We start from the raw sequence: 26,442 nt of genomic DNA, 5'->3' as shown, positions 1-26,442 counted from the left end.
GGGGTGTGATAAAAACAGAGAAACAAAAATTTGGCATGATTATGTGAATGAATAATTGGATGTATTAAAATCATCTGTTTATGTCTCCTCTACCAGATTATAAGTAGCATCTGGCAAAAAGCAGGTGCTCAATTCACATTCATCGTATGGAAAACTTTGGACAAAGCGCTAACGATAATGCCTCTTACCTCTACGTATTCTATTCTTCCAGTTACCATGTTGGCACCAGGTATCGGAGCATGAAACATAATGCATCCACCAAACTGGTCACTTCCTATTTCTTCTCCAAACCTTCCTTGGAGACATGTCTGTGTAGCAAATTCACCTTTAAAAATATTTTTTAAGATATCATAAAGAAAAACCGTGTCAAAATCCTCTAATTATATAAAGACTGTTTCTCATACCTAATTATATCTTTTTATTCACATACAATTTTAACCTCACCCTGGAACATAATTATTTGCGTTCACATTATCTCCTCCTCTGCATAGTAAGGAAGGTAAGTGCCTTGTCTTGTTCACCTTTGCAACCCCTAAAGTACTCAGGTATTTTGTTTTATTATCGCTGAATTTATTTTCCCCAAGATTTGGGATTAACATAGCTAATACGATCTTACACTGGTACAAGATTAGAACATGCATTATCTCACTTAATTCTTATAACTATAGTAGGTTGGCAGAACAGGAAGTATTTTTATTTTAAACAGGATGAAACTAGGTTTCACAATGGACATTGTGAGACCACGCAGATGAAATGGAATCAGAACGCAGATCTTTTGACATTGATCAGTAAGCTTTGCCTTATGCTTCCCATCTAAGAAAAGGCTGTATCTAAGCTATATCAGCTATTATTCAAGTACTTATGGGATTGTAATGGTAGTAGTAATTACATAAAATATTTAAAAGAGACTTGTGAAATGCACTGTGCTTCTTAACTACACACATACATTTATATGGTTATACAGTTTTATAAATACATATATATATATATAATATATATGAGAACTGTGGTAAGTTAATTATAGCCACGGAACCAGTTCCAACTATTGACACCTGAGAAGAAGGGACACATGTCACTTCAGGACCAAAGTAACAAACTGCTGGTGCTTAACTCTCCAGCCTTCTCACCTCCTGTCTCAGAGATCATGGAAACCCATGTTGAGATTAAGTCTCCATCAGCCTAGACCCTGGAAAATAACAATGAGCAGAGCCCCCCTGTTGACCCATATTGGACACGTGTAGCATCAATGAGAAATAAACCTTCATCATTTTTAATCACTAAGATTTGGGGCTTATTTATTGCTAGAGCATAACCAAGTCCATTAGTTCTCAACAGGGGCTGATTTTGCACACGGAATATTTTTGCAGTGTCTATAAACATTTTAGGCGACACACTAAGGCTGCTAAGACTACCTGTGTCAAATCCATCAGGGCATGCTGGAATTTTGTCATTCCATTCCACGTTGTCAGATCCTCTTATTAAAATATTTCTTGTAAGAATTCCAATTTCTGCCCTTGCTTCAAACAGAGTTCCATCAGGGAGGGTGACAGTGATTCCTAAGTGTGTGTAATTCAGCGGATTAGTTAGCGTTATGTTCCTGCCACCAGCAGATACAGATGCAATGGTCCTTTTTTCATTCTCTTGTTGGCTGTGTCTGTAAAAATTTGAACCAAAAACTCTCAAAATTAATATAAATTAACATAACAGTGTTTTGCTGTATTTGTTTTATGCTATTCTGAACACTCATCTGTAAAACAGGAAAACTTTTTATGTCATACAATATTCTGAAGAGGAATTCCAAGACAGTATTTTACTCTTTCTTAGAGTAACTGAATAAATTTTACAGATGCCATTTCAATTAAATAAATATTTTCCAAGTGCTATACTTGTTCACAGAACTGGACTAATTCTATAAAGTATTCAAAAGTACTATTCATTTATAACTTTGAGGATCACACTCAGTGGCTGTCAATCAGGGATGCTTTCATCCCTCCAGGGGACATTTGGTAATGCCTGGACACATTTTCGGTTGTCGCAACTTGTTGGGGGTGCTATGTTGCTACTAGAAGGTAGTGGCCAAGGATGTACCCAAATGTCCTATGATACACAACAAAGAATTATCTGGTCCAAAATGTCAATAGTGCTGAGACTGAGAAACCCTTACAGAGGGAATCCATTGGAGGTTCCTGAGCAGGGAAAAGAAACGACTCAGGTGAGCTCAAGAGTTCTCATTTCTACCCATTCCTTCAACACATACCAAGTTCCAGCAGAAGGACTGGCCAAATCTATAATATACACATTCATGTACTGAGTCCTTCCAACAAAGACTTATCGAGTGTCCATCCTGTTTTCTAGGCACAGAGCAAAGTATTGGGGATACCAAGCAGAAAGTGCCCCTGACTTCAGAGAGATGTGTTTCTATGGCTGATTGTGTATTATCTACTAAAGCGTGATTGGTGCTGTTGACAGAGGTGCCCTTAGAGGAGTTACCTCTGTATCTTCCTGACATTCCTTTTTGATTCCTCTCTCCCTTGGCAAATCTTTTTCCTCCTTTAACTACCAGTTTAAATAACAATGTCGCATGTGAAACACGTTGAAAGGCACCTCTCTCACCTTTCCCAACTCTTCTTCTGGACTCCCAGTAAGCTCTGCGTGAGGCCCCATCAGCACTCACGGTCACCACACTGCAGTCTTACCACCCATTTACTTCTCTGTCCTTCCCATACCTGATTTAACACCCGTTAAATCATTCTGTATGCTGAGCACTTGGTCCAGTATGTGTCACAATTCAATCACAGTTTTTCCCTGACTGAATAAATCAATGCAGAATGAATTCCTGAGGTAAGAAGGTAGAGGAATGGAGCCCAAATAGGAAGATGATGGAATATTCCAGGGTGAGGGGCTGAGAGTCTAAATTAAACTGAGTGCATGGAAAGCTGGTGGAAGAGGCATTTCAAGGGAAGGACCAAGAGAACCTGGTGATGTGCAGGAAGCAAAGAATGATGATAGTCAGAAGGTCACTAGGAAAGTTTTTATGAGGATCAAAATTAGACTGTAGGATTTAAAGGGAAAACATGGATAGCGAGAATGAAATGGAAGAAATGGGCATAATATTTAAGCAGTTCAATAATTTACAGAGAGAAAGAGGGAGAGAAGCTACAAGAGACAGGAGACCAAAGTTATTTTTTTTTTTTCCAAGATGGTGGGTGGATGGGGAAACCCATAATTCCAAAAGACCCAGGGAAGGAATTGTAGGGTGAGAGGGCAGGGGGAGGTGAAGATTAAGGATGCTTGAGAGAGGGTGTATCAATAGTACAAGATCCCTCAGGTGATTTGGACTGGCCTCTCCTGAATTCTCTTGAATTCAGATGAACAGAGATTTCTTTAGAAAAGAAGGTTCCAGGGACTTCCCTCATGGTGCAGTGGTTTAGAATCTGCCTGCCAGTGCAGGGGACATGGGTCGATCCCTGGTCCGGGAAGATCCCACATGGTGTGGAGCAACTAAGCCCGTGCACCTCAACTACTGAGCCGGAGCTCTAGAGCCCGTGAGCGACAACTACTGAGCCCACGTGCCACAACTACTGAAGCCCGCGTGCCTAGAGCCCGTGCTCCACAACAAGAGAAGCCACTACAATGAGAAACCCATGCACCACAATGAAGAGTAGCCCCCCTCACTGCAACTAGAGAAAGCCCGCATGCAGCAACGAAGACCCAATGCAGCCAAAAACACAAAAACAAAACAGAAAAAACAAAAGAAGGTTATAAAAAAGCATTTTTATATGTTATATGCACCTAAATGCACCTTTTCTTCCTTTGTAATAATATCTAACACTTATCTAGCACTAACTTTGAGTCAAGTTCTGCTCTGTTTTACACATATTAACTCACTTAGTCCTTACAGTAATTCTGAGATACATACTAACAGCATTCCAATTTTAGAGAAGCACAGAGAGGTGAAATAACATGACCTCAGGCCTAGTAAGTGGTATTGCCGGGGGTTGGACCCAGGCAGACTGACTTTAGAAGTAGTACTCTTTTCGTTTTTTGGGGTTTTTTTTTTTTGTGGTACGCGGGCCTCTCACTGTTGTGGCCTCTCCCGTTGCGGAGCACAGGCTCCGGAGGCGCAGGCTCAGCGGCCATGGCTCACGGGCCCAGCCGCTCTGTGGCATGTGAGATCTTCCCGGACCGGGGCACGAACCCGTGTCCCCTGCATCAGCCGGCGGACTCTCAACCACTGCGCCACCAGGGAAGTCCCTAGAAGTAGTATTCTTAACCACCTGCATTACAAACTCTGAAATGGGACTTATGAATTAAATAGTGAACAATGAGTTAGATTTGATGGGAAACTCCTCAATTCTTGTTTCTTAAAATGAAATATCCCTAAACTAAGTTCTAAACTTACTCTTTTAATTCATCCAGAAAAGCTATAAATGAGGACTTTCTATTCTATTTGTAAGCCCTGTCATTTTGCTGCTTTTTAATTTTGCCATTATACAATTCCAAGGGCAGAGAAAAAAAGGGCACTTATAAAGCTAAGTATATATTTAACACTTCCTAATGTCTGCAGGTCTATTTTTAACTTGGAAAATGACAAACCCAAAACGCCACCTTGAATTCTAATTCTATACTGAGTCACGACCTTAACATAATTTAGCTGTTTCTTGTCATAAATTACTATTTGTTCCCTGATCAGCATCGACTATATCCAATTTTGCTATTGCTTATAATTTGAACAATAAAGCAAAAATAAGGCTCCTCTTGCTTCCTCTCCCCACCAGTATTCTTGGTGTAGCTGTGTTAGTTTTGTTCGTTTTATTTCTTATTTGCTAAAATATATAATTAAACAAATTAAGGGTCATAAGCAGCCTCGATTGTAAAATGTCAGACATGTAAAAGGTCACGTTAATCATCACTCATACTATAATTTCCTTCCTCCCTTTTATTCAATCATTACTAACAATTTTGCTCCATGGGAGCCACTGCCAAGACTGTAAGATGAGAAAGAGTTCACTAGCTTCCTTCAAACGTGTCATTTGGTGGCGCCAAACACAGAAGCTCATTTACATGTTTGCATGCGTTGATGCACTCAGCTAAAGCTCTCACTCAGAGGTTTTCAACTGACTTAATAGCAGAATGCTTTTGTCAAACGAAATCTTACATGGGAACTTAACCGTGAAAATGACTAAAATCTTTTATTAGTATATATTCATACTTTTTCTCATGGTAGATTCAGTCAGTGGAAACTCAACACACTGGGGGTCAACCCAATGTTAATATTTGTCAAATACATATTTGGCTGTTCACGCTTCTTTATTCTAGGTTTCAAATTTAAATTGAATAGTTGTGGACCTTCTGAATCATCCCTTGTTTACATAGTTTAAAAAAGTCTCTATTCTAAAAAAAAAAAAAAAAAAAAAAAAAGTCTCTATTCTAAATCAAAATTAGCGGGTCCAGAAGACATCATACCTGTGTCCTGTGCTTGCAATTACAATCTCATCTCCTGGTTTCCACGTTACTGCTTCGTGTAAAATCAAAGTCCTTTCCCCGGCCTTTGCAGTATGAGCCAAATGAGTCCAAATCACAGGAACAGGCAGACCTGGAGCCAACATACAAACCGAGAATTTCCTCAGATGTGTTTTCTTGGATATTGAGAGTTTCATGCATTTTAATCTTTGCCTGGATTGAATCAATTTTGAGAAAGTTCATTTTACCTTAGCATCTTATACCTTTCTCAAAAAAGAAACATTTAGAGTGCTTGCTTTATAAAAGTAATAATCAGGTTTGTAATAACATGTATAGGTCTATACGTTTTTAAAAAATCCTTCTGCAATGACATATCCCATTTATGATAATCTTTAAATGAACTCAATATAAATTGTGTGATACTACTGTTAAAATGGGCAGAGGCCTATTATCTTTGTCATTGTTGATAGGAATTGCTTAAATTGATAATCTGGAGACAAATGAAATGTATAAATTTCTGAAAATTCTATTAGTGTATAGATTTAGCATAATGTAGGACATTTATGATCATAGTGGGTTATCATCCTTATATACTCTAAACTTATAAAAGAGGTAGATTATTGCAATATAGAAGACTTCATATAAAAAGGATTCACACCATGCTTCCTTTAAATAATGCTACACTGATACCTCAAACATGATCATTATCATTTTTATTTGCTGATAATTTTCCACAGTACATATAGTTATAGAACAGTGCAAATATAAATTTATAGTTATATTTTAGAAAGAGCCCATTTTAAAATACAAATATAAGAAGTTATAATTTCTGCTTCTAGACTTAATGCCTTTTTGTTTAGATAGATGAATAAAGAAAACCATCAGTATGAACTGTTTCAAGTGCTAAATTAGGCAAAGGATGTGAAGGAAGGGCGTCCTAGGAGTGACCTTGGTTGTGAGTCTTGGTGGTCTGTAGGGGTTGACCTAACCTGGATAAAGGAGGGAAGAGATAAAGAGGGGTAAAGAGGGAACACGTAAAGACAGGAGAAGTTTGGCAAGGTTTCATTTAAAGAGAGTTATCAGGAGGATTATCTCTGGCTTCCTGGCTAGTCTCTCCTGGACCAGTTCCTTGAATCCTTTCGGCCCGTACCATGCAGATCCAGGATTCCCTCCCGCACAGCCAGCGTCTTGGCGCCATATACCGGGAGCTCAGGAGATCGCAGGTGCCCATGCAAGGTAATGACCGCCTTGTGTTGAAATGGGGAGGCTTCCGTCCCAATCTGCAAGGGATTTCACAAGCATCATTTAGAAAGTAAAACTCATTATCCACAACTCTAATCATTCAAAAGGAAATTCTTTTCTTTTCTCCCCTCTCTTTTGAGAATCAACTGTTCCATTCTCAGTATCTTTCCTCCAAAAGATAAACCTTACATTTTCCAGTCAGCTAAATATACGATGCCAGACCTTTGGAAAGTATACTGATTGACTTTAGCCACATCTCAGAGCTAATTTTTTTTTCTGCTCTATTTACAATTCTGCTCTATGAAAATATGCTTTATCTTCCCATTAAAAGCACAAAAGTATTCTAGGGAACTTTTAAAATCCAGAAAAAAGATTTTATGCTAAGAACAGAGACCTACACAAAGATAAACTAGTGAGAGTTTAGCGTAATTAACTGTCCATTTTACACATAATATTTTAAAAAGAAATGGAGAGGTTAGCAATGAATACAGATCAAGTTCTCTCGTATACCTGAAGAACGCCTCCATCTGTAATTAGAATATTTTCTGCCTGAAGTTCAATGTCAGCTTCATCAAATATTAGAGTTCCACCTAAAAACCATACAATTTTGAAATATATCACAAGGAATAGTCTTATTAAAAGCTATTTCTTAAATTATACACTAAAATTTAACTTCTTATTCCTATCTGCTGTCACTATGCATGTCACTTTACTTCAGCTCTTTGGCAACATGAAGTATAAAAACTTCAGACAAGGGCTTCCCTGGTGGCGCAGTGGTTGAGAGTCCGCCTGCCGATGCAGGGGACACGGGTTCGTGCCCCGGTCCTGGAGGATCCCACATGCCGTGGAGCAGCTGGGCCCGTGAGCCATGGCCGCTGAGCCTGCGCGTCCGGAGCCTGTGCTCCACAACGGGAGAGGCCACAGCAGTGAGAGGCCCGCATACCGCAAAAAAAAAAAACAACAACTTCAGACAAGACCCAAGGAGCTGCTAGGAAATCAAACCCCAGGGCAGATTATTCCCCCTTGATCATTTGTTATTTTAAATGTTATTAAATAATGCAGCTACATGAATTCTAGTTCTACAAACACAGGACCTCAAAATATAAATTAAGAACCAAAAATTAAAATAAAAGAAAAACACTTTTCATAAACTATTGTAATGCCAACATTAGGTCTGAACTTTTATCCACTAATTTGCACTAGCAACAGCTATGGCCTGATTAGCATTATTAAAGAATGTGCTGAGATACATTTTTTAAGAGACTGATGTAAATTTGTGGACAGTGAAACTTTACCTGTCCAAAGGTTCAGTAGTTAATAACTTCAAATAACTGAAACACTGCTGTCGTCCCAGAAGTTAAAACAAAAACAAAGCGCAAAGGCCTATGAACAGCTAAAACCATTATGGCAAAGTTTATATACTAAAGCCTCAAGTGTTTTACTCTCGCCAATTATTGTTTCTTTTACACACAATTGTCACAGTTCTGGTTATTTAGCTTGCTGTATTAAAAATAGGATATTAAGAAGCAGAGAGAACTTCGTGTAACAGTTGAAAGCAGGTTCACAGGCAAAGGTTAAATCACAACCTGGCATCCAAGAGGAGTCAGGGGGGTCATTAGTATAGAATTTAACAAACCTCTATGATTTTTATAACCCCTAGGACCCACTATACTAGTGTTTTTCTAAATGGGAAATACCTTGTTACTGTTGTAATCCACTCCATGTTCATTGGCATATACATACACACACACACACACACACACACACACGGTTATTGAAACAAAAGTTTCATGAAACACTTGACTTTAAAAGACGCTTACCCATATAAAAGATGCAGTACACTCAGATATTTTCTTTTTTTTTTTTTTTGCGGTACACGGGTCTCTCACTGCTGCGGCCTCTCCCGTTGTGGAGAAACAGGCTCTGGACGCGCAGGCTCAGCGGCCATGGCCCACGGGCCCAGCCGCTCCGCAGCATGTGGGATCTTCCCGGACTGGGGCACGAACCCGTGTCCCCTGCATCGGCAGGCAGACTCTCAACCACTGCGCCACCAGGGAAGCCCCCACTCAGATATTTTCTATTCTATTTCATTAAAAGATTCTGGTTGCAATGCAATAAAAAAAATCATAACCACAAATGGATTATAATACTCAATTTAAAGAACTCAGTACTAAACTCTGTATTCAAAACCTGATACAACTATGGATGTTCATAATCATGAATTTTGATTAAATTAACTTCACAGAACCATTTCACAGGCAGAGTCTAATAAACAGATTTTCAGAAATTTACCCTGAATAAGCAACATTTTCAGGATAGGAGTATTCTGATCCAGCAAAATTGTCTGTCCTTTTGTAATAACAACTAGTGAGCCTTCCTCTGGGGGCGATGCTCCTCCCCACGAGAAGTTGGAGGACCAAGCATCAACATATAGAAAGTCAGCATTATCCTGTAATAGAAATGAGAGACTTTTAAATTTAGAGGTTTTATCACAATTCTTCATTTAATTCCTCAAAATGAAGAAATCTAAAACAATGAACATTTTCATTAAGTATAACCTACTTTAAATATGTTAGAGCTGCCTGTTGATTAATTTCACAATAATAAAAAACTAAAAAAGCTATTACCAATTACCCTGCAATCCAGAATAATTAGAAATCTGAAATAATAAAATTTTAGTAGCAAGCAAAAAAAAATAACCTACCTTAAATTTATTATAGTCACATCTTAGTTATTTTTTGGAGACATTAACAAAGTAAAAGGTCCATTAATGGGACTTCTCTGGTGGCGCAGTGGTTAAGGATCCGCCTGCCAATGCAGGGGACACGGGTTCAATCTCTGAACCAGGAAGATCCCACATGGCGTGGAGCAACTAAGCCCGTGCACCACAACTACTGAGCCTGAGCTCTAAAGCCCACGAGCCACAACTACTGAGCCCACGTGCCACAACTACTGAAGCCCACGTGCCTAGAGCCTGTGCTCCACAACAAGAGAAGTCACCACAATAAGAAGCCCGCGTGCCACAACGAAGAGTAGCCCCCGCCTGCCACAACTAGAGAAAGCCCATGCGCAGCAACAAAGACCCAACACAGCCAAAAAAAACCCCAGCAACTCCATTACCAATTACTTCACCTCCCATACGGCTAGTTTTTCTATTGCTGAGACTACTCTATCCAACAGCACTGTTACCAGTTTGGCCATGCCGATGCTTCTGATGTTGACATGCACTGGAGCCCACCCTGAAGGAGTGTGGGCGTTTGTCATGCAGATGATATATGTCTTGTTGGAATACTCAATATCACATTTGGCTTCAGCTATGGTAACAAGAACATCCTGTATATTTTCACTGTAAAGTAAAAAAAAGAAAACAAAACATTGGTGTTTTTCTCAAATGTCTAGGTCCCATTGTCAAACCCTATTATTCATATGCATTATTGTAAAACTAATGATCTTACCTATGAGCTATCAAAGTGCAGACTGACACTTTTTTTCAGTAGCAAAACTTCAAAATATTCGTTGAGAAAAAAGTAAACAAAGCGATTAAGAGGTCAGGAAATAAAACTGTACAAACTAGCAAGTACTGCAGTGCTGGAGAAAAACTGCTTGGGTTCAAATTATTGAGAAAGTCTACATTGGTCTCCAAACAGCCACCTATGTAAGACACTTTCAGCGATTATCTTGCCTATGTGACATTTTTTGTCACATTCACAGACTTTGGAATTTAATCTCCATGTAAAAATGCAAGTCCAAGGTAGTTACAGGTACTTGAGGAATTAACATTGCCCGCTATGATTTAAATGATCTGGGGTTTTGAAGTCAAACTTAATGTACTTGAAGGATGATGATAGGGCAGTACATAAAATTTGAACCAAAATAATGAATATGCTTATGAAGAAGGAACCTAAACAGTTACAGTGAAATGGATGAAGAGATGTTTCATTGAGCCAATGAAGCAGATGATGGTTGGAGATGAGATTCTGGGGAAAGCATTAACAGTAAGGTGACTTATACTTGTGATGTTACTTACTAAGATCTGGGGAAAGTTATTTAGCCTCTCTAATTTTAGTCTTCTAGCCATAAAATGGTATTAAACAATACCTAAGAAGGTAAGGCAGGAAGTTTCTATGGGGTAGGAAGGTTCCTGACACAGAGTATGTAGTCAGTAAATGTAGTGTGGCTTTTGAGCAGGTGGGTAGACTTTACATGACTATATTCAAACACTGTCCTGGCGCACGAGAAAGCAGGCATAACGGCTGGAGCCAGAAAGATTCACCGATGTATATGCACGTGAAGACAGTACCTGAAGCCTGATCCCAGGACTGTAAGTCTGGTGCCCCCTGCTGCACTGCCTCTCCTGGGAGCTATTTCAGTGATGAGTGGAGTCATTGACATGGTGTATATAAAAGGAGCCGGGGACTGAGATGAATTCTTCCCATTGACCACACTCACTTCACAGGCTTGCTTGGGTCCCCTGCCTATGATAAGAGGAATCAAACTGAGTTCGATTCTGCCATTAGGCCCTTATTCACGTCCAAAACCCCCAAATATTTTTAATAACATCTTCCTTTTCCCAAAGTCACTTTCACAGGCTCTATGTGAAGTAATAAAGATCTCTAGCAATAGTCAAACACATCACAAAATTCACGCACATTATCAACAGGGGAAAAACCCTTAGATCCTCCCTCAGAGCCTCTTATTGTAGACAATTCTACAAACCTGCCTGTTTGGTTTTCCAGTGCTAGAGGATTCAACACTGCAAATTAGAGAGGACGGAAGGAAGAACGGCTAATAGCAAGCACGCTGACAACTGAAAGCGAGGTAACAGACAGAAAAGCTACAAAAACTCAATACAAAAACGCTGAAAAAAGAAGCGGAGCTACTGTTAAGGTAAACAAACCTTGACAAATCTTTATAGCATTACTGCATTAAAAAAAAAATCAGAATACAAACTCTGATGTTGAAATGATAAGTAAGCCCAGTCACAAAAGTGTTACATTTTCTTCAGTATTCTTTAAGAAGTCAGAAGAAGCAAAAATGTTTAGAAAAGCTTCATCACATTTTGTTAATGTTTTAAAAAATGTTTGCCCATAAACCATATCCTTTATTCATCTATATTATTCTCTTTAGTTCTTCTTAAATTTTGTTAGATAATGAAAATCTGCTGTGTACTTAAAATACCAGATACTTAAACTTCACAGTAACCCACTGAACTAGGGTTAATATTGTCTCCATTCAATAGATGGACAAACTGAAACAGAGAGGAGTTAAGTTACTTAGCTGAGGTGACAGTTAGTGGCAAAACAAATTCAGGGGCTCCTTAGAGCCCAGGCTTTTAACCACTAAGTAAAAATAAATAAGAGTAATAATAATAGCAAATCACATATCATGTTTCAGATACCATTCTATCCACTTCACATACATTAACTTATCAAACCTCACAATAAGTAGGCTAATGTGATCATTTTCATTTTACAGAAGAGGAAACAAAGACACAGAGAGCTTGAATAACTTGCCCAAAGACACAGCTTGCGTTTGAATCTTGGCAACGAAATTACCAGAGTTCACCCTCATAACCATTATGCTATCCCCCCTTTAGGGGAAAGTTAATACTCCAATAGGAACTAAAAACATGTTCTCCGTTTGGCATGCTCTTTATGTGATAAACTGAAAAACTGCAGTTTACTAAAAACAATTCAGTTTAACCCAAATGTCATGAATCTTGGAAAATATTTTAAGCCTAGAAAACAAAATTCTGAAGCAATTGCTTAAAATCAGGAAATTCATAAAGGTGATTCAATTGCCCCAAATGAACACAAAAAATTGAAAACAGAAATTCAGACTGATCTCTATAAAATTAAACAGTTCTCAAAGACTTCCATTCTTTCTTCTGACTACTTACCATTATTAGGTGGAACTTCACATAATAATGTTGTGCGATTAGATTTCAGTCTGTCGACTGCACATTTGGAGCTACAAACTAATACAACTGAATTCTGTGGATTAAACCCAGTGCCTGTCACAGTCATGGTTTGACCACCACCGAAGCTCCCTAGTGAAGACATATAAAAGGGAAAGACAAAGTTAATGAAAAGATAACCTCCTCTGTACATATATTTAACTTTATTTTAACACCTGAAATGGAAGCAAGTCTCATTAAATGAAAAGGTTCGCAGAACTAAAATTATTTATATTATATTATATTATATTATATTATATTAGTGCAACAGAATCTCTTTTGATTGTAGTTTTTTAAAACCTTCACTGAGTAAATGTCACATCTGGTCATTTATTTGAACTACTTCCAGGAACTAAAATTTTATTTAAAAGAAATGTCACAAAGAATTTGAGTAGTCAAAACACAAATGTAAAGTTACCATTTTAGTTAAAAGCACATTGGTTACGCTTAAGGTTTTTAACCACTAAAATAATTTTCAAACAGAAAAAAAATACTTATTTAGATAGACATAATTACAGGCCAGTGATATCTAAACATGATTTAAAAACAATTTCCAAATAAAACCTGGACATTTTCAATAATATTAAATTTTAGATAAATTATATAGCACAAGAGAAATATAGGCATTAAACAAATATTTTGAAATGATTGATACCCTTGCATGCTTATTAATTTGATGCATAAACAAAAATATGTTAGTGTGTTATAGGAACTACACATTTTAGCAGGGTTTGAAGAACATGTTTCTTTCTAAATAAGTGCTTACTGAAACAATATAAAATATTTCTAGGTTCTGGTACATTCATGCCTACCTTGGCTTGGATGAATATTGTGAATGGTAAGTGGGTACTCAAAGACGACTGTGGACACAGCAGAGCCTTTTGTCCTATGATGCATCGTAACAGGAAAAGTGCCACCAGCATGATCTCCAGCAATGCATTGCAATACAGTATCATTGACCATGGTCACATTACACTGAATGTTATTTATCATCACTGAAATTTCCAAGATATCAATACCAAAATTTGACCCATTGATCTGAATTTCAGTCCCTGGAGGACCTTAAAAACAAAAAGCAAACCATATAAATATAAATATATACCTAAATTCCAATACTTGCACATGCATTTAAAGATATACCCATGCACTTACATAAACAAAATAATATCCAGTATTTTAAAACTAATATAAATACCAACAGTACATGTCCTGTCATATACATTTTGGCTATAATTTCATTGCAGCCTATGGTATCTTGATTATAAGATATTTATCTCAATGTTCATTATTTTCTAGCACATCTGTCCATTCTACAGATGAAAGTTGTAAGTTACTAATAATTCAGGCTAATGGAAAAGAGAAGATCTAGAATGTCTGGAGAATGAATGAATGCCTGAGCAGTGGGTGGTAGGTTAGAGCATATTTAGGGATGAGGTTTACTTTTTAAAACTTTTGGTACTTTCCTGATATTTGCAACTCTTCTGATGAATGGACTATTTTTCTTAATTCAAATATTTTCAATATATATGACTTGATAAACAAATTATGATATATAAATAATTAGGTATAAGATAGTAAATACAGAAACAAGGAATTAATTTAAAGACTTATAGATGAATGTTGATGTTAATGCCTTGAACAAATGTACATAGAATAAAGTATCTCAATCCTTCTGTTCCCTTCCTTCCTTCTTTTGACAAAAAGCATTGAGGGCATTACACACATGGAATTTTTCACAGGGCATCCAAACACAGACCTACGTACCTAAATAATAAGTGAATAGTTATTAATCAACATAACTTGTTACAAATGCAGAGTCACCACGTATTAGTTTGCTTTTAATTCAAGTAGTAACAGTAAAAATAACTACATAATTGACCATAGTAAGTGTCACTGAAATGTAAGTTGCCATTTTAAAGACCATAGATATTGAGATCTTTCATGTTACCAATAGTTTTAAGATACAAGATTAAAAAATGTTTTCAGGTCTGAAGTTTTTAATCTTCTCTGGTATTTTCACCTTTCATATGGAAGTGTTCTAAGTGTGATGTATACCTTGCCTCTTCAGTAAATAAAATATTGGGTTGGCCAAAAGGTTTGAACGTTTTTTTCCGTAAGATGGCTCTAGTAGCACTTAGTTGTCTTTAATTTCATTTGAAACAATTTTGTTAGAATGTATGTGACAGTTGTCATATCAGCGTGCATTTTAAAAAAGACATCAAAATCGGTGAATTTTTGTGTAGCCATTTTAATATTGAAGATGGAAGAAAAAAAGCAACATTTTTGGCATATTATACTTTATTATTTCAAGAAAGGTAAAAATGCCAACTGAAACGCAAAAAAAAGATTTGTGCAGTGTACGGAGAAGGTGCTGTGACTGATCAAACATGTCAAAAGTGGTTTGCGAAGTTTCGTGTTGGAGATTTCTCTCTGGACAACGCTCCGTGGTCGGGGAGACCAGTTGAAGTTGATAGCGATCAAATTGAGACATTAATTGAGATCAACATTATACCATCCAGGAGACAGCCGACATACTCAAAATATCCAAATCAAGTGTTGAAAATCATTTGCACCAGCTTGGTTATGTTCATCGCTTTGATGTTTGGGTTCCACTTAAGCGAAAAAAACCTTTTTGACCATATTTGCACATGCAGCTGTCTACTGAAACGTCACAGAAACGTTCTGTTTTTAAAACAAATTGTGATGGGCGATGAAAAGTGGATACTGTACAATAATATGAAACAGAAGAGATCGTGGGGCAAGTGAAATGAACCAATACCGACCACACCAAAGGCCGGTCTTCATCCAAAGAAGGTGATGTTGTGCATATGGTTGGAATGGAAGGGAGTCCTCTATTATGAGCTCCTTCTGGAAAACCAAACGATTAATTCCAACAAGTACTGCTCCCAATTAGCCCAAGTGAAAGCAGCACTCAATGAAAAGCGTCCAGAATTAGTCAACAGAAAACACATAATTTTCCATCAGGATAACGCAAGGCCAAATGTTTCTTTGATGACCAGGCAAAAACTGTTACAGCTTGGCTGGGAAGTTCTGATTCACCTGCTGTATTCACTAGACATTGCACCTTTGGATTTCCATTTATTTCGATCTTTACAAAATTCTCTTAATGGAAAAAATTTCAATTCCCTGGAAGACTGTAAAAGGCACCTGGACCAGTTCTTTGCTCAAAAAGACAAAACGTTTTGGGAAGATGGAATTACGAGTTGCCTGAAAAACGGCAAAAGTAGTTGGAACAAAAGGGTGAATACGTTGTTCAATAAAGTTCTTGGTGAAGATGAAAAATGTGCTTTTTATTTTTACTTAAAAACCGAAGGCACCTTTTGGCCAACCCAATAGCTCAGTTCTCACTTGTCTACAAGTCTCATCTATCTTCAGATACATTGTTTTGAAAGATACATTCAAAGAGAGATGAGACAGAAATGGTTCATGGAAATAAAGAACATATGCCAATATGTTCTTCATTTGCAATGATTGCAAATATATGGGAGGAAGTATGCCATTGCTACTGTTAATATTTGCTTTTTAAAATGCTAAATGAGAAAACTTGATGTCTAAAAGAAAATTTCAATAGCAAACTTCTTGAAGGCACAGAATACACCTTACCCAAACCTGATACATTTCCTGGCACTGTAAATTAACAATTAACAAAGACTTTTTTTTTAAAAGGCCAACATTTAATAAGTTCTTCATTTTATTTATTTTTTAAAAAATATTTATTTATTTATTTATTTGGTTGCGCTGGGTCTTAGTTGCAGCTGACGGGCTCCTTAGTTGCAGCTCGCTGGCTCCTTAGTTGTGGCAGGCAGCCTCCTTAGTTGTGGCATGCGAACTCTTAGTTGCGGCATGCGCGTGGGATTTAGTTCCCTGACCAGGGATCAAACCTGGGCCCCCCTGCATTGGAGCACGGAGTCTCATCCACTGCACTACCAGGGAAGTCCCTTAATAAGTTCTTCATTAAAGGAAACTTTTAAGTTGCATTATATGAATGAGATTTTTTAACCTTATGAGGAAGGTACCTGCATGTGTAAGGAAACTGATATTTTAAGAAACTCGTCCAAAGTTTCACCACTGGAAAGTAAAAGAACCAAGGTGTGAATCCAGGTATTAAGGCCATGTTCTCAGCCATTAGACTATAGCTGCCTCTTCAGAAATCATTACATAGATGATAAGCATTCCAATAGCTTGAAGATGATCAGAAACAGCATAACATAATGACAAAGGATCAGGAAGACATCTCAATCTATTCTTAGCTCAGAAGACCAAGTCATATTAAATAATTAAGTAAATCCTATTTTATAATATTTTTTCCACCTGAATGGGCCAATTACCCCCTTAAAAGGAATTCTGTTGTATTAATAAGTTAATAATCAATTGTAGTTTCCTGGAAACAAGATACTCTAAAAAATTCTCAATGTTAATAAGATGAACTACTTACGAATTTTAACAGGTATTGCCTGTCATATTAACATTAATGACATAAATTAATGATCAATTTTAGTACACAGGTATCCATCTATTTCTTCCTCATTTTGAAATTTAGGTGAAGTTAATGGGGATTTTGTTTTAAAACAGAAATGGGGATTTGGCCAAAAATTTTATCCCAAGAATGTGCAAAAAATAATCACACAACAGAGACTACACAGAACTCAAATCCCATGTATTGACTAAGAGGGTTTGTCTAAAAACACATTCTAAAAATCATTTGTAAACATTATTCCAATTCTATGCTAGTAAATATTACTGATCATAGTATATCAAGACACCAAAAAAGCAGGTATTGGCCTACCTGTACTTGGGATAACTCCTCTGAGAAGTGGAGTATCTTCCAAGGCATACGTAAATGACAGAGGTGGATAAGCGACTGCATTCACAGAGATCTTTACACTGACCCTTCCAGCTGTCCCTGCTGGGGTACGGCAGTAGACTTCACTGGAATTGACAGAAATAATTTGGCAAGGTTCATCCCCAACAGTGACTGTGGTGTTGCCTGGATAGAAGCCATTTCCAGTGATCATCAAAGTAGTGCCACCACCAATGCTTCCAGAAGTTGGTGTGACAGATGCTACTGGGGGGCTGCTGACAGTAAGGTTTCCCAGAGCTAAGCCTTTCATTCCCACCACAACACTAAGAGGATAAATTCCAGCCGGAAGAGGAGTCACAAGAACAGTGATGTTATTTTCATTAACATCAATTGCTCTAAACTGTTGGTTTCCAATGAAAACAGAAACGTCCTCCAAGATAGTGCCAAAACCTTCTCCTTCAATAAGAACTTTTACAGATCCTTTGATGGTGTTTGGGGAGATTCTTGTTACAAAAGCAGTGATGCTTTCTAAGTATGAAAAGCTGCAGTTCCCTTGACACAGGGCAGGCACTCCGTGGATCAGAAGATTTACCTTCACAAGCTGCTGCGGAGCAGGAGATGTTTCACATTCAATGGCTGTATAATTCACTGACAGAACTTCACATGGAAAATGACCCATAAGGACTTGTACACCAGCAGAAGGAACTGCAAATCCAGAGCCTTTTATGGTCACTTTTGTCATTCCTGTAGTTGACCCTGCATTTGGTAATACCACGTCGATGTTTGGCAAAAGTACAAATCGCCTATCAAATTCACTGGACAGTGTGTTGATAGCAGTGCCCAGATTGTAGACAGTTACTGTGACAATTTCCCTGATGCCAACATCCATTGAGTTTTGAGGGTCAATATGACACACAATGGAATTATTACTACTTTCTTCTACAACACAGGGATAGCTACCAATTGTAACCTGAAAATAAAATGAACATGAAAACAAGTCAATACATTACTCTAGTGTGAATTTAAATTTTGTATTAGCAACAACTAAATTTAAAAATTTGGGGACTTCCCTGGTGGCGCAGTCGTTAAGAATCTGCCTGCCAATGGAGGGGACATGGGTTCGAGCCCTGGTCCGGGAAGATCCCACATGCCGTGGAGCAACTAAACCCGTGTACCACAACTACTGAGCCTGAGCTCTAGAGCCCTCAAGCCACAACTACTGAAGCCCGCATGCCTAGAGCCCCATGCTCCACAACAAGGGAGGCCACCGCAATGAGAAGCCTGTGCATCGCAACGAAGAGTAGCCCCTGCTCTCCGCAACTAGAGAAAGCCCGTGCACAGCAACAAAGACCCAATGCAGCCAAAAAATCAATCAATCAATAAATTAAAAAAAAATTGATCAAGTGCAAACTTTTTTTTCATGAAATTAATTTGGGGGCTGATTAAGGCATATCTTGGATTAATCTTAAACTAAATTATGATCATACACAAATGTTCATAGTTACATTATTGATAATAGCCAAAAAGGTGAAAGCAACCCAAATGTCCATGAACTAATGAATGAATAAATAAAATGTATACACTGTGCAGTGGAATATTATTCAGTCATAAAAAGAAATGAAGTACTGCTACATGGTACATCATGGATCAACCTTGAAAACATTATGCTTAGTGAATACAGCTAGTCACAAATGACCACATATTGTATGATTCTATTTATAAGAATATTCACAATAGGCAAATCCACAGAGACAGAAAAATTAGTGGTTGTTTAGGGCCAGGAAGTACGGAGGGGTTGGGGGTAATATCTAAGGACTGTGGGGTTCCTTTTTGGGGCAAAGAAAATGTTCTAAAATTGACTGTGGTGATGGACGCACAAGTCTACGAACATACCTAAAGCTTCTGAATTGTACACGTTAAATGGGCCAGTTGTATGGTGTGTGAATTATATCACAATTAAGCTGTCATAAATTAAACTACGAGGTTATGGATGAAACATCTTCCTTTTATTGTGTATACAGAGGTAAAAAGGAGATCTTTATATTCTTACCTTATTAGCACATGTGAGATTACTGAAGCCACGTCCAGTAATTGTTATCAATTCATTTAGTGTTCCGATGGATGGACTAATGTTGCTTATAGATGGTGAAAAACAACTTGAAAGCTCAAAGAGCAATCTATCTGAATGTGCAAACCCGGTACTGTTCAGGCCACACAGGGGTTCTGTCGCCAGGCAGCCTGTCACAGAGCTTCCCAAGTGCAAATTTACGGGTCCTCCTTTAGACAAAAGATTGCCTGTAAGTCATGGATAAAATTCTAAAACAAGAATTGTTTTCAGACTGTATTACTCTAATTTTGATGATGGTGGTTTATATTCTGGTAAGTCTTTTTTTCCCAAATGACAAGAGGAGACCCAGGTGGTTCAAAGTTAAAAGAAAGACCTGGACACAGATGATACAGTAAAGAGTGAATAAAAAATTAATTTATTTTTCAATTTGTCTAAGGCCAGACCCTATGGGGAAAATAAAACAACATCATCTCACATTTTAATATATTTTCAGGCACTTACAGAGTATCAGAACTTTTTCACATTAACATCTCATTTGAGGCACATAAGGATTCTGGGAGACTGACAGGACAACATTAACATGATCCCCTTATTTTATAGAATAAATTCTAGCCTCAGAGCAGTCCCGACCTATTCAGGGTCATGCGGCTAGTGAGAGACAGTTAGCCCCAGTCATCTGCCTCCTACTCCAGAATGGTTGCATATACCCTGGGTCACCGAAGTGACAGGGTTTCTACCTTTAACCTTCTTACCCTGAGCATATGTGGCTTCAGTGCCACCCACAAACAGGTGCAGGGGAATGTGCCTGGTTTCAGCTGGTAAAACGTTAATGACTCCTTGGAGAAAAATGGAGTGGGCCTCATCAACATACCCGCTGCTATAATAATGGATTCCAGGTGAAGTAAATTGGTAAGAAAATGAACCTACCATAAAATGAGATTGCACATAATAAATACAAGCAATTAATGCATCTTTGAAAAGAAATTTGAAATAATCATTCAAACGCGCATGCAGGCGACAGGTTTCTTATTTTTTATGCATGTGATATTTCAACAGGAAGTAGTAAGGAAATGACTATAAAACAACTATAAAATGTCTATAAAAGAACTGTCTTGTATAATGAAATTACATTCTAGGAAGGCAAGATCCAGCATTAATTTTTCTAGAGAAACCATGTTAAATCTGGCATAATTCACAGAATCTTAAAGAAAAACTCAACATTCAATGAAAAACAGTTTGTGTTCATGAGTAAAAAGTTCAAACTGCTACATGTGTAGAACAAAACAGGCAGTCTAAAAGGCACACTGTACGCTAAGTTGTCCTAGAAGAAAGACTGATTTTAAAGCTGATTCCAATCAACAGAAGTTCATACTTGCTATCAGACTGGTATGATTAAAACACGTACTTCAATTTTCTTTGTATTTTGCTTGTTTCAATATATTTTTCTGGTTGATTATTCCAGAATGAATAGAGATATTTCTGATATCAGAACTCATCTCTGATGTATAAAATACCTTGCTGACATTCATTTGGAATATTTTATAAATTTGTAATATTTTTACTATAGCAATAAAATGCCAGCTAAATCATTTTGTGTATTTGTATATATTATTTATGCAAAAGTATTTTAAATCTAAACAAATTTCTTTTTATTATATCTGGGAAAAAGAAGCATGATGCAAAACGCAACAAAGCGGAAACATACCTGATGCAGATTTTTCTCTTTTATTGGTAAATCCTTTGCCATCATAAATTACACTTCCAGGACTGGAGACAGAGAAAACTCTATATCCTATTCCCCTGAGATATGGATGTGCTTGCCAATGCCATGTCACTGTGTCTCCCACAGACACATTTAAGACGGACGGTGACCAGGCATAACCTAATCCGTGTACTGGGAACAAGAATTGAGTCATATTTTTAAAGAAAAAAGGAAAAGGAGTACAAATTCTTAATAATTATCTTTGAAAATATTTCCTTTTCATACAGCCACGAGTGAAAAAACCTTTTAATTAACATTGTAAAACTTTTACATGTCTACTTTAAACACATAATAAAAATAAACAGAAATAATGGAAAGTAACATAATGAGAAGCTAAGGAAAAGATAAACCACACAACTCCAAAACTGTTGACCGAGAGGCAATTTGAAAAAACTCAGAGTCAATAAACAAGTTGTTCAGAAATGTCACATGGAATTTTTTTTTTTTTTTTTTTTTTTTTTTTTTGGGGTATGCCGGCCTCTCACTGCTGTGGGGTCTCCCAGTGCAGTGCACAGGCTCCGGACGCGCAGGCCCAGCGGCCATGGCCCACGGGCCCAGCCGCTCCGCGGCATGTGGGATCCTCCCGGACCGGGGCACGAACCCCCGTCCCCTGCATCGGCAGGCGGACCCTCAACCACTGCGCCACCAGGGAAGCCCACATGGAATATTTTTAAAAGCTCTGATCAATTCTTTTTTTTTTTTTTTTTTTTTTTTTTTGTGATACGCGGGCCTCTCACTGTCGCGGCCTCTCTCGTTGTGGAGCACAGGCTCCAGACGCGCAGGCTCAATAGTTGTGGCTCACGGGCCCAGCCGCTCCGCGGCACGTGGGATCTTCCCGGACCGGGGCACGAATCCGTGTCCCCTGCATCGGCAGGCAGACTCTCAACCACTGCGCCACCAGGGAAGCCCTCTGATCAATTCTTTAAACGCAAAAATCTTCTCAGGCATTGAGGCACGCAAAAATCTATATAATTTCTATTTGAATATTTATTTAGAAACCCATAATGGAAGACAAACTATAGTAATTCAGGAGGTTCTATACTGCAGTAAAACCAAGTGGCAATTCCTGAACTTGGAAATCCTAAGCCTAGCCTTCTAGACTCAAGTCTACTGCTTGCTGATTCATTCTATATGTGGCCCCCTATGTCAGGTGGATAAATTCTAGACAAACTATTAACAACTTATACAAAGAAATAACAATAACTATTCTCTGAATACTTTGAAGTATTATAAGTAAAAATCAAATTAATTCCAAGGTAACATGTCTCCATTATTTACAGCAGATAAACGTTGTCTGATACCTGAATCTTCCCCACTGTTGGTAATCCTGAATACTTTCCCTGTTGAATGAACAACACATTTTATGACATTTTCTGATGATGCTGTCACATTGCACGGGAAGGACCCTAGAAAGAAAAAGGATGGGGGAAAAAACATTTCCTCAAATAGTTTTTGTGAAATACAGAGAAGAAGTATAATTAGTAAATAGTCAAGGCCCTACAAAAGCTCCCCATTACATAGTAGGATCTTTGGTACTTTTTTCTGATGGTGATCATGTTTGAGTACTGACTAGTTTTAGAACAGAGACCTCTCCTTTTTTAAAGTGTTTTATACACATTAAACATTTGGTAATTATTTACTGAAATCAAAAGCAGTTATTTAGTTTATTTTTACCACCTAACCAAATACACTTAACCTTTTACATGCTAATAGAAAAACAAAGCTTCCATGACTGAGAGTCATGGAAGTCACAGCGCTGAGAGTCCATGACTGAGAGTCACAGCACCTACAGCACATCATTTAAGATGAGAAAAATGATAACAGCCCTCCTGTGAGGATGAAACTCTTACCCAACAGCACAGTGTTCTCAGCTAGTATTGTGCTGAATCCCAAACCCATTATAGTGATTTCAGTTCCACCATATAAGGAGCCCTTCTGTGGAAACATGCTGGTCACTTGCAAAATATACTGTATAGAAGCATTTAATTTGTCTCTGTAAAAGAAAAATTAATAGATATTTCAATGAGCATTCCATGGGGTCATGTTGTTAAACTCTTCTTAGGACCTAATTCATTTAAGAGGAAGTACTTGAATATTTAATAAAACATTACTTTCTCAAACTAGATAATCTGATAATTATCATGACCTCAATTTGGTTGGATCATATACATATATAATAGTTATTTCCCTAAATATGAAAATAACATTTCTGAAAATCCCATGGCAGGAGAATTTGAGATGGAAGAACTTAAAATACTATGGGAAAAATATGGTTATGAGAACTGAGGTCACAAGAAATACAGGAAATCCTTTAAAATATTTTATCTAGTTATTAGAATAAAACATAAAGGCATAAAAAACCCAAAAAACCCCCATAAAGGCAGCATTATCTATAAAAAAGAACAGCAATGAAATTCCATACATTTAATATAAGTAAAGTTTTGTGCAATTAATTTGAATTTATCATTCTATATTTGTTGAAAACCTGTCATGATCTCCCTTCCCACTATTTCAAGGAGAGGGTTTTTAATTTATTTTGCTTCGTTACAATGTATCTGCTAGGAGGACATCAAAATGTACAGTGCTTTTCTGACCCGACATATAGAGTTGACTTCCACATCCCAGCTCCCACCATAACTTAAATGAGTCTTTGTGTTAATTTTTATCTAACTTCCTCATCATAGCTGAATTGGTAGTTTTTGAACCACCACCCAAGTACCCAGTTTTGTATGCTGTCAATTCTGCCCGTTATATCATCAAGCCAAAGCACAAGCCAACAGCTCTTCTAGAACCATGTGAGCTCTGCCCTGTGAATCTAAGAGGGGATGTAGTGCTGAAGTTTATGTTTACTGTTGGTCTTCTTTCTTCACCTCCCACAAGACTCCTCTACAATGATCTCTCCTTCTACTCTGTCATCAGTTTTACTTGCCTTTTTTTTTAATCCCTAAATTCCAGTTTTCTCTTTTTCTAAGTGCTCTAAACCAGTAACTTCCTTATGCCAGAACTAAAATTTTACCAGCTGACAAGCAGCTTCAGGGAAGAAAATACTAAACACCTAGTTAAAGGAAAGTCAGAGCTGGAGGAGGATTCTCTCCACCCTCTCCTTCACCTGGCAGCTCCCACCCGTTTCTTGGCTTACCTGTCACCTTTTCAGAGAACTCTTTCCAGTCCCCAGTCCCTCAGGAAAAATTAGCTCTATTATATGTTCTTGTAGCACCTGGGACCTCTTATCCATAGCCTTTTTCTCATTTATAATCCAGTTATTGATGTAATCATCTGTTTGAAATCTGCCTCCCCAACAAAATTGTGGGCACCATTAAGGTGGGGGACACATCCCTCTTATTCCCCACTATAAATCCAGCACTGAGAAAGTGCCTGCCCCCAGTAACTTCTTGATAAGTATTTCCAGAATGAATGAAAGTCATGTGACATATACATAAACCTAGTTCTGCAGAGAAATCTTACAACCTAATCTGAATGGTATTGGTCTCAAACCTAAGCATCATACTGCATGTTATGAGAAATTTTCAGAATCTTTTGCAAAAGGAATTGTAGAAAGGTGAAGAGAGCAACTGAAATATTATAAGGTTAATGACTATTTCTCCTCCTATCTCAATATATTAGCACCATGTGTTCCACAGCTCTGTCAAAGTTTATGGTCATGACCATACCTTGTTGACGCAAAACCCCAGTTTCTGACTTCTACACAGATATCATGTTTTCCAGGAGACAACTTGGGCAAAAGGCATCTAATATCTGTGAAGTTCCAGTGAAGGACCTGGCAGGATTTTCCTCCAACATAGACCTCCATGTTTTGTGTGAGTTCATTTCCAAAGTTATAACCCTTAATTGTTAAATTAACTTCTCCTATTATTTTAAAAGAAAAGTTTTACAAAAAGAGTCAATGTATTATCTAGAGCAAAATTTGAATATTAAGTCAACCAACTCATCTCTTATGTTTCAATGGATTTAGGAAATCCTAACACTTTCAGAGGTAAAAGAAAACCAATGAAAGAGTTGATAGCTGCCACATGGAGATAAAATTCATGTTTAATTGTTTAACAGGGAAAAATATGGCAAAGAACTTTAAAAATTAATATTTTTCTTATTATTGCACATGCTCAAAGTGATATAATAAACAGACCAATTTATGATTAAAAAAGAAAACCTGTGACAGGTTTTGCTTTAAGAAACACAACCGCAGAGAAACTGCTTCAAAAGCTTTTTTAGAAATGGTATACACATACATATATATCAAATGACTAATCTTATTGAAGAATTTCTTACCCAGTATTGTCCGTACTTTGGGACTAAAATCAGTTATAACTGGAGTCTGTAAACAATTATAGCTATAAGCATTCTTTGCCATGGCTTGAAATCCACTGGTAATAACTGATATATCAACTGTACCCTCAATTCTCTGAAATAAGAGGAAAAAAATAAAACAATTAGAAAATATTAAATGTTGAGATACAGAAATTCAATGGCTAAAAACAAATAGAATTATTCAAAATAAACTTCCAAAGATGTTTTTTTCTCAAAGTCATGAATCAGAGTTAACTATCAGATATTTAGAAAGTTGTGGTGTCAAATGTAGGTTGCATGTTTGAATTCTTTAGATAAAGCTATATGATATAGTGGTTTTGTGGGTATTTATGATCAATTCAAATGCATCTATAGTATTGGATTTCCCAGGGTTCTGCAATATAGTTCAGATGTTCTGAACAAGTGAGCCTCTCTCTCTTTTTTAAAAATAAATTTATTTATTTATTTATTTACTTATGGCTGCATTGGGTCTTCCTTGCTGCACGCAGCCTTTCTCTAGTTGCAGCAAGGGGGGGGGGCTACTCTCTGTTGCGGTGCGTGGGCTTCTCATTGCGGTGGCTTCTCTTGTTGTGGAGCACGGGTTCTAGGAGCGCGGGCTTCAGTAGTTGTGGCTTGCAGGCTCTAGAGCACAGGCTCAGTAGTTGTGGCACATGGGCTTAGTTGCTTCGCGGCATGTGGGATCTTCCCGGACCAGGGCTTGAACCCGTGTCCCCTGCATTTGCAGGCGGATTCTTAACCGCTGCGCCACCAGGAAAGTCCCTAGACAAGTGATTCTCTAATTAATAAAGCATACGATACTTAAA

The 26,442-nt window shown here is 37.6% G+C and overlaps 1 protein-coding gene across 1 annotated transcript in view; it reads right to left on the bottom strand.

Annotated features, from left to right (window-relative positions):
- The window catches only part of PKHD1L1 (PKHD1 like 1), a 154,671-nt gene that overhangs the window by 63,279 nt on the left and 64,950 nt on the right, over positions 1-26,442 (bottom strand). Inside the window, exons 31-48 of the mRNA XM_019942265.3 lie at positions 25,601-25,733; positions 24,985-25,180; positions 23,164-23,306; positions 22,615-22,719; positions 21,257-21,445; positions 20,304-20,474; positions 19,534-19,760; positions 17,469-18,453; positions 13,474-13,722; positions 12,605-12,754; positions 11,006-11,180; positions 9,895-10,051; positions 8,998-9,154; positions 7,216-7,295; positions 6,614-6,743; positions 5,467-5,596; positions 1,413-1,654; positions 189-325 (exon numbers count right to left, since the gene is read on the bottom strand). Coding sequence (XP_019797824.2) covers positions 189-325; positions 1,413-1,654; positions 5,467-5,596; positions 6,614-6,743; positions 7,216-7,295; positions 8,998-9,154; positions 9,895-10,051; positions 11,006-11,180; positions 12,605-12,754; positions 13,474-13,722; positions 17,469-18,453; positions 19,534-19,760; positions 20,304-20,474; positions 21,257-21,445; positions 22,615-22,719; positions 23,164-23,306; positions 24,985-25,180; positions 25,601-25,733 — 3,756 coding nt within the window. The remainder of the gene's footprint in view (positions 1-188; positions 326-1,412; positions 1,655-5,466; positions 5,597-6,613; positions 6,744-7,215; positions 7,296-8,997; positions 9,155-9,894; positions 10,052-11,005; positions 11,181-12,604; positions 12,755-13,473; positions 13,723-17,468; positions 18,454-19,533; positions 19,761-20,303; positions 20,475-21,256; positions 21,446-22,614; positions 22,720-23,163; positions 23,307-24,984; positions 25,181-25,600; positions 25,734-26,442) is intronic.

This window comes from Tursiops truncatus, chromosome 17 (genome assembly GCF_011762595.2).
Source record: "Tursiops truncatus isolate mTurTru1 chromosome 17, mTurTru1.mat.Y, whole genome shotgun sequence".
Taxonomy (NCBI): domain Eukaryota; kingdom Metazoa; phylum Chordata; class Mammalia; order Artiodactyla; family Delphinidae; genus Tursiops; species Tursiops truncatus.
This window is presented reverse-complemented; position numbering and strand designations above follow the sequence as displayed.